We start from the raw sequence: 9,588 nt of genomic DNA on the forward strand, positions 1-9,588 counted from the left end.
ATCATACATATGGCAACATCATTAATGGAAATCATCACACACGTATGAAAGGGAAATGTGCCCTTGTACCATTTCTAATTATTTTGGTGATTAAAATGTCCAACACACCACTTTGAACTAACTATATTGATAAGAGCATGAGCATAGGTGGAAAGAAAGCAAATTGAAGATATCAAGTTCAAAAGAGCATAAACATGGATCCAAGTGAGCAACTTGATGTAAAATGGTACAAGTGTGAGGCTTGCACTTTAAATATGTTGCATAGGTCCATTACAATGTTTCTAGTACTTATGTTTGGGCTCTAGCTTATTTTGAGAGAAAAGCACTTTTTGGACTTGAGTTTACACATACTGAAAATCCTTTTGAAATAAAGTGAAAATGTATGGTTCCAACACTTAGTCATTTGTTTTATGTACTAACTATGTTTGTCTAAGTGGTACGGAACCACTCAAGAAGAGCCAAAAGAAGTTGCAGATGTTTGGCTCAAAAGAGCCAAACTTGGGCCAGTCTAGGGCTCACTAGACTATCCGGTGCGATGCGTACGACCGAAGACGCCGCTCTCAGAACTTTTATTTATAAAATTCACTGAATAGTGAACAGTGCACTATTCGGTGCACCAGACAAGGTCACCAACGGCTCTCTAAGTGGGCGAGTGCTAGCCACCAACGGCTAGTTGACGTGGCAGCTGTCCGGTGCCACGGCGAAAAAGGAAACCGACCAATCAGATCGTCACGACCATTGCTGGCCATAAATCTAGTGGAAATCTAGTGGCGCACCAGACTGTCCAGTGAGCCTACATACAGGGAAGTTTTCCAACTTCCTTATGGAGAAGGTAATGACTCCTAGGCCTCTTGGGGCTATAAAAGGAGCCCCTAGGCGCCCTCTCATGGTACCCAACCATCACAAGTGCACACTACAACTCTGAGACTCCACAACCACGCTGATCAGTGATTTGAGTGCATTTCTAAGCTATTACTCTGTCATTTTGTTGTTGCGCTCTTGTCTTTGCTTTTGTGCATGTTATTGCTGCTTTGTGTACTTGTGTGTGTTCTTACTCCCTCCCTTACTCACAAATAGGTTAATATATAAGGAAGAATAATTTGGCACTTAAGTTTGATCTTTGGATCACTTGAGAGGGTTGAGTGTAACCCTTGACCGAAGGGGGTCACCACAACGTGGAGTAGGACAACTGCCTGGATCATCAATGCAGCTAAGAAACAATGTGTATGGAAAATCGTGAAGAGACGGGCTCTTTACGAAGAAACCTGTCTCTTTGTAATTTTTTTTCACTTAGCCCCTTAGAGACTCCTCAAGAGACTTCATATTAAATGAGGCTGTTACATGCCTTTAGGTTGTATGGGCGATTAGTTGGCTGGCTCAATTTGCGATGCTCGACTTTAGGCTAGGATGTAGATTAAACAAATACAACTGAATTAACAGAGGAGGATGAAGATTCTTTTGGAGCTAAAGATGAACCTGCAACAAACATAGATGGGGGAGGCTTCCAAGTGGATGTAAATTTACTTGATTAATATTTTTGTCTATTGTCTTGGACTCTTTTAATATGGACTTGTTTAATTCTGAGTTTGTAAGACCGTAACTAGTATCTGTTTAATTCTGCACTTGCCTTGCTACTGCCTGTTGTATCTAATTGCTATTTTCCTATGGTTCTTCGTTCTTGTCTGTTGACTGCTTGTTGCTCTACCTTACTATACTACTAGGCTTACAGCTCATATTTTCATATTATTAACCTCTTTTCTATGTTATTTCTGCTATTCACCATCAGCATTCAACAAACAATAGATCAGCATTCAACAAACAATAGATCAGCATTCAACAAACAATAGGCAACAGATTTGGATAGCTTCTCCCTGAACAGGTAAGTAGAGCTATTGCCAATTTCCAATTTCTAGTATTCTGTGATACTACAATACTACCTCATATATTAATGTAGTATATATATAGTTATACGCTATTATACTTGTATACATAGAACTAGTACAGGCATACAGGCTTATAAACCGATTAGTGACCTGATCGGTGACGATTAGATTTGTTTAGCCGATCAGATAACATTGAAGCCAAGTACCTCTCTGGTCTAGGCATTGCACGGCACACGGCATCAACATGCCATAGTTGATGGGCTAAGAGATAGTGTACTTGGCTTTAGTAGCAACGTGCCTGGGACTTCAGCTAAGGATGCCATGGATTTAGTTATACTCACTCAGTATCTTGACAGCATGAAATAAATTGTTGCAGCATGCAAATCTTCTGCAGTTTTCCTCCCATCCTGGTGCTGTTGCATATATTGGCAGTCAGATCCGTGATGGATTGCTTCAGGCATCTACACAGCAGATAAAGTGATAGATTGCAAAGGGACCCAAATTCAACCAAACACAAGTTTGGATGGCAAGAACATCATTACTGTCTGCTGGTTTGTCATAACCGAGCGGTCAATTACATGCTTGAGAGTATAGTGTGATCTTGTTAAATGGTATCGAACTTGTTAATGATTTGTATTTAATATAGAATAGGTATAGGTAGGCTGTGTACAAGTGCCTCAGATACAAAATGAAGCATAAGCACCTTACAAGAATCTAGTTAAGTATTGTGGTATGAGTGTGTGAGTATACTTGGCGTTAAGTATTGTGGTGTGAGTGTGTGAGTATACTTGTCCTGTGAGGATATTTCCAGCAGCATCTTACATATTCATATCCACATATTCAAACTCCACTCTACGAAAAATGCAATCTACGGTGTATTGGGTAACCATATAGGTGAACTGCTAAAGACGATCTGAGAGCTCTCAAAATAATATTATACTCTCTCCATACCAAATTATAAGACGTTTTGGATTTTCTAGATTCATGGAGCCAAAATGTTTTATAATTTGAAACGGAGTACCTTTTACAGCTTCCACATACAGATTTGATTTCACAGACTTCCATTGTAATAGTCTTATCATATTTAGTCGGATAGTACCCTCAAGCAAAACTTGCAGTATCAAAAAAACAGGAAACCAAAATCAAGGGTAACAACTATGAATTTTAAGCAGAATCATGAAAGCATCTATTGTGAACAACATAATCACACCAAATGGAGTAAAATGATTAGCAACTAAAAGGTTAAATAGTCAATCGAAATATGAATGCAGTAGCTCTTAAGGTTAGCTCAAGCACATCAATCAAAAGGTAGTCCAGGATCACTGCTCATTTAGCCAGTTTAGCATCCTGCAGTTGTGTAGATGTGAAGATTGCAAAGATTAGGACTCATGTTCCGCCCATTTTTTTTCATTACAAGCTTCATACAGTACTAAGGATCCGTTCGCCAAACTAGTCAAATTGCAAATTCTGGGCATGCAGAGTAGTTGGAACTGCGCATTTTTCTTCCCATACAATCTAGTGAGTAGTGACACAAACGTCCCTGGAGGCTTCGACTGAACTAATTAGGTAAAAATGATAACTAGTTAACTACTAGTACTACTGAACAAGCCACGCCGATAAAAGCTGCTGCCTTTGCAATACCCCAAGAAGCCATCAACGATTTTGCCGTACCCGAGCAGAGGAAAAGCACCGTGCGTCAGTAGGGATGATCTTCCTTGAGGTACCCCTCCTCCGGCCAGTAGCTCAGCCACTCGAACATAGGGCCCTTCGCCATCGCCAGCTGAAGAATGTCGGCGGATGCCAGTCCCGCGTCCTCGACTGGCCGCCCGATCATCATAACCGCCTCGGCGAGCCAGTCCCGCTCCGGCCTCCTCCCTCCTGTACCGTTTGAAGCCGCAGCCGGCAAAGTGGACTCCCTCCTCGTGCCTCCGCCTCGCCCGCCGCGCCTCGACGCCGCAGCCGCACTGCCGCCGCGCCCCGACGCCGCAGCCGCACTGCCGCCCCGCGGGCCCCGCGCCCTACCGCTGGAAGGAGGCGGGGTGTCTAGGAGCAATCTGGAGGGAAGTACACGAGGGACGGCTACGGAAGGCGAGGATGGACCGCCGTCGTCAGCGGACGCCGGTGGTGATGAGGCCATCGCGGGGGCATCCGCCATGGCTTCGCGGGCAAGGAGATAGGCCGGTTGCAAGTTGCAACACGGTTACAATTTCGTTGGGAATGGTCTGAATTTCGTTTTGTTGACCAAATTTGACTTTTATATTTTTATATTTTAAATTGAAATCTATTTTAAACCGGAACGAAATTTGTTTTTTTTTTGGTTAGAAGTGAAAAAGAAAAAATCGTAAAATTTGGTAGTTTCGGACCGAAAAAGTAAGCCATGACTGCTGTCACGGTGAACCACGTTGTCATCACCGACTGAACTGGTGCCAACCCTGGTTGGTTTGGCTGCTAACTATTCAGTCCAGATCGGCACATTAGGGGTCGGTTCGGTAGACATGGAATAGAGAACCGGAATTGTTTCTATTCAGATTGCTTTTCTAATTTGTATAAGTTTTGATCAACAAGAACAATTCTTGGTGTATTCCGGTAGAAACGAACAGGCCCTAGAGCAGCTCCAATAGTTATGTAAAATATATCTCTTTAAAACTGAATTTAGCAAGTTTGTAAACAGCTATTTAGCGTTCGAAAATTATGGATCTCCAACAGTTGCTATTATTTAGGGAGTTCATCTGTTTGAAATCAAATTGGTGAGTCATTTGGATGCCATGCAACACAACTGCCGTACGTTGCTACCTGTTCCAAAACGTCGTCGTTCCTTCTATTCCAAAACGCCACCGCCGCTACTAGACAGTCGCTCAGTAGCCGCCGCTGCCACTCGACGTAGTTCCTTGCCGTTCAACAGCCGTCGCCGCCGCTTTGACGTTGCTCCCTGCCGATCAACAGCCGCCGCCGCCGCTTGACGTTTTTCCTTGCCGTTCAACAGCCGTCGCTTGCGCTTGGCGTTGCTCCCTGCGGCTGAACAGCAGATTGATATCCGATACGTTAATGGTTCTTTATTAATTTTGTTTTAGGTACAAGTATATTCATCAGATGACGATGATTATTTTATACTTTGTGCTGCACAAATTATTCAAAGTTACTCTCAAGAGAGGGAAAAGCGGGAGGCTCTGTTCTAGGACATTGACAAACTATAAATTCCATCCGACTTGGTACGTGTAATTGCAATCTTAATTTACGTCCGTGTATATTCAACAATTGCAATTTTAAGTTTCGTTGTGTATAATCATAGTATATCTGTTTGCGAATTCAGGCGATTATTAGTGCAAATAGAATGTTGTCGTCACGGGTTTTGGATGAATCGTCGTCATCAGATGATGATGATTATTTCATACTTTGTGCTGCACAAATTATTCAAAGTTACTCTCAAGAGAGGGGAATGCCAGGAGGCTCTGTTCCAGGCCATGCATACATATATCGGGATAGAGAAACAGGACACGCGAGAATGTACCAAGATTACCTTGCTGAAAATCCTACGTATGCCCCAAGCTTATTTCGACGAAGGTAAACAATCTATTTGATATTTGTATCGTTTATATGTGTCTTATTTTTTATTGTAGATGCATTTTTCACAGGTTTAGGATGAATCACAACCGCTTCGCCTAGCAGCACAACGCTTGTATTGCTCTCCCACAACCCCGTTTTCACGGTTTAGGCTGCTCCCATTTCGCTCGCCGCTACTATGGGAATCGCTTTTGCTTTCTTTTCCTCTGGCTACTAAGATGTTTCAGTTCGCCAGGTTGTCTCTTGCCTGCTCATGGATTCAGCAGGCAGTTCAAAAGGTTGACCTATTTGGGAATCTCCGGATCTATGCTTATTTTCAACTCCCCGAAGCATTTCGTCGCTTGCTACGCCCTTCCTCGTCACCACTATTTATTCGCATAATGAATGTTGTGGAACAACATGATTATTGAAGACGAAGGAAGTGTGGATCCAGAAGAACGGTTCGAGAATGGAGGAGATAATGTGGAGCCCTACCATGAGATGACAACAGATTTTGATGAATTTCTTGAGAATCATAGGAAAATTAGGAACCAAGAAACACACTATCAACTTCGAGAATACCTAGTGGAACACTTGTGGCAGCACCACCCAGATCTATATAGTTAGCTTTGCAATCTCTAAATAGCATGAATGACACCGGCATGGATTTTTAGTAGTTCAACTCAATTTATTGTAACTACAAGTGTCCAACTGAGTGTTTTAATATATCATTGTCCGATTGAGTGTTTTTAATTAGTAGATTTATTTCAGATATTACGTGCCCATGTCTTTTCAGATATATCACCAGTCAAGAACATCAAGTCCAGTATCTGACCTCTTTCTAGCTTTTAACATCAAGTCTTGTACAATAGGTGATAACAACTAGGTACTCGTGATCAATACCAGGGATACAATTGATAAAAAATTATGCATCAACACTAAATCTAATTGATACGACGAGCCATGATCTCAGCTTGAAGGTTCCTGTAAAATTGATGTTGCATCTCATTCAAAGAATTGAGATCAATGTTCATAATTCATTCTTCTTCTGCAATTCTCTTTAAATAATTAATATTGGCCTCATTGGTAACCTTCTCCCTCTCTATCACAATCTTCTCTTTCTCAAGGTCAAGCCTCTCTTTGTCAAGAGCATAAGACTTGGCATACCTTTCGTCTCTCTTGACCTCTTTCTCTGCATCAGCTTGAGTCTTCTTTGCCCAAAGAATTTCCAATGCTTCTTTGCAAGCATCAATACCACCTCGACGCACTGCCTCCTTTGCCTTCTTCTTACCTAAAGGTCTTTCTGCTGCATCTGCCTGTCCAAGGTCAACATCTGGAGGGGAGACTACATTGTTTTCCTGAGTTGTACACTCAACACCACCTGGACTGGATTTTTTACTAGTCTTTTGTTTTTTGTTACTGTTTTTTGTAGCTAATAATTGCTGCCACTTATCTTGCCATTTTGGTTGATTCCTCAACATCAGCCAGCAGTGTCTGAATTGAAAGGACTTGTTGTGATGATCATTCTCTTTGAAAAGCTTTTCAACCTGCTCCACCTACATGAACAGAAGACACTAATGTCACAAATTAAAACATATATTTCAGAAATTTAAAATAACATATACAATTTCGTATTTCCTACCCTATCATGAATGGTAAGGCCACTTTGGTTTCTATTCTCAATAATGTTGACACAGCCACAAAATTTGCTTACGGCGTCTTGTATAGCACTCCAACGATGTAGCAAGGAACTCTCAGTTCGTTCTGCACAATTTGCTCTATTTGTCTCATAGAACATATGGATTCTTTTCTAGAATGTACCTCTAGTCTGATTTGTCCCTTGTGTAGGGTCCGTACTGACATTCTACCATGCTGCAACAAGAACTCTGTCTTCTTCCTCACTAAAGTTTTTGCCTTTGTGCTTCTGGTTTGACTTCGAGAAGGTATTGCTATCATTTGTAGGGACTATGTGCTGCAACTCATTTGGAGTTTCAGAGACGTCTTCAAAATTTTCTAATGCTCCATTCACAAGGTTGGTAAAAAAAGACCCATACCCTTCCATCTCTAAAAAAATGAGAACATACTAGAATTATTAGCACTGGATTTGGATAAATAAGACAATCATTACCACTGAATTTAGATAAATAACACAAAAATGTGGAATACTGCTCCAAGGGTTCTCCCACAGTTTGTTCATGTGCATCAGAAGGTATTCACGCCAAGGTATTTTTTGATGGAATTCGAGGTGACATATCAAATGGAATATTCTCACGAATGCTAGACTACATAGAAAGGCTGGTACCTGATGTGAAAATCCAAGAAAAAATATAGCTGAGAGCTCCACATGTACCGGAGTGAAACAACCAAGACAACAAAATGAAACTGGTATTTGTGATGGCTTGAACCTGTATGCGACGGGGATGAGTTCTTAGTCAAAAATCGATCGGACGTGGTCGATACCGCTTCTTTTTTGCACACGTGTCGACGTCTGATTGGCACATTTATTTTGAACCATCAGCATCATCAGTATGGCAAGATCTAAATCGTATCCAAACTTAACCAATCTATCAAACATATCTATACTACTATATTAAGGCTGCAAGGGATAGCCTGTCTCCCCTGGTTCTGCCTTCCACAAATCTACACCGTCCATCTACATTCATCAAATCTAAACCGTCCGTCCGTGTGTCCCCCGGTCCTCGCCCCCACGTCTGATCCGCGTATGGATCCCCCGTCCCTCAACAACCTCCACCGCAGGTGCTCGACGGAATGTCCCACCGCCCACCGGCGCCAATGCTGGACACCCTCTCGGATGCCTTCGCCGCTGCGGTGCTCCTCTCCTCCACCGACAAGTCGGACACTCTGCCCCCAGGGAGGCTCTCACCTGTCTCCCCGCTCCTGCACTCCTCCAAGCACGGGCACCACCACCCGACCCCGAGCTCCTCCTCGGGCTCCTCTGGCTCCGTCTCTCGGGCCCCGATCGCGCCCGCCTCCGGTCTCGCCTCGCGCCGGAGCCACTCCGGCGTGATCCCGCTCCCTTCCGACGCGCCACCGCCGCACAGGCTCCGGCCCACTCATCTTCACATCCGGGTCGTGCTCCAGCTCCGCCACCTCGCCGCTCACCAACGCGCTCCCCGCGGGCAACATCTGTCCCTTCGGTCGCCTCGCCAAACCGCTCCCCTCCCCCTGCCCCACCGCGACCCCGCGCCTCTCACCACGACGTGCTCGGCTTCGGGATCGCCAACTACGGCCACGGGAGCATCGTCCGCTCCCATGGCGAGGGCGTCGTGCCCGCCGCCACCGACGACGACGCGGTCCTCAGGCGCGCCATGTCGACCGCCGACCCCGAGGAGGTCAAGAGGGTCGGGAACGACCTATACATGAAGGGCTGCTTCGAGGGGGCCCTCAGGCTCTACGACCGCGCCCTCGCCCTTTGCCCCAACAATGCTGCGTGCCGGGGCAACCGCATCGCCGCTCTCATTGGCCTCGACCGCCTCGGCGAGGCCGTCAAGGAGTGTGAGGAGGCGCTATGGATTGATTCGTCCTACGGCCGCGCGCACCACCGCCTTGCGTCGCTGCATATAAGGTGAATGGATTGCTTGGGCCTTGGGGTGGTGCCGTGGTGGCCGGCACAGAGATTGCTTCTCGGATCTATGCAACTTCTTTTCTATAGAATGGGCTTGCTTTGCTCCACCGATCTCATCCTCAGCTAAATAAAAAATACTAGAGTGATCTGCCACCATTATGTATCTCGAGTTCGAATCTAAATTTTGCTATTTTTAGCAGAACTTGCGAAAACGGTCATGGGGTATGTTGCTTCAGTATTGGTTGCTCATGGTCACGGAGTGAGGACTATTTCCACAATAGGCTCAATGTTTTTTTGTTAGTAGAGGACCATACTTTAGAGCGTTACTGGCTTCCATGTGGTACCGGGTTCATTTGACCATCGAACACTGCCTTGTGTGTCGCTCTCCATCCCCTTCATAGTTCAGGATTAGTGGATTTTCTTCTTTCCAGACAACTACTAATTTCTTGTTTGGTACAAAGCTGCAAATAGTAAACATATAGAGGGTCACTGCAGCCCTATTTTCTACTGAATTATAGAGAAAGTTTTTGTTGGTATACAGGGATGACCCGCTTTGGGTTTAGGTTAAATACTAGGAAT

The 9,588-nt window shown here is 44.3% G+C and overlaps 1 protein-coding gene across 1 annotated transcript; it reads right to left on the minus strand.

Moving 5' to 3' along the window:
- Positions 1–3,253: 3,253 nt before the first annotated feature.
- On the minus strand, positions 3,254–4,092 carry LOC100275112 (uncharacterized). Its single transcript, NM_001149287.1, has one exon. The coding sequence runs from the start codon at positions 4,036–4,038 to the stop codon at positions 3,580–3,582; it is 459 nt and encodes a 152-aa protein (NP_001142759.1). The 5' UTR covers positions 4,039–4,092; the 3' UTR covers positions 3,254–3,579.
- Between the last annotated feature and the right edge of the window lie 5,496 nt (positions 4,093–9,588).

The sequence above is a fragment of the Zea mays genome, chromosome 1 (assembly GCF_902167145.1).
Source record: "Zea mays cultivar B73 chromosome 1, Zm-B73-REFERENCE-NAM-5.0, whole genome shotgun sequence".
Classification (NCBI taxonomy): Eukaryota; Viridiplantae; Streptophyta; class Magnoliopsida; order Poales; family Poaceae; genus Zea; species Zea mays.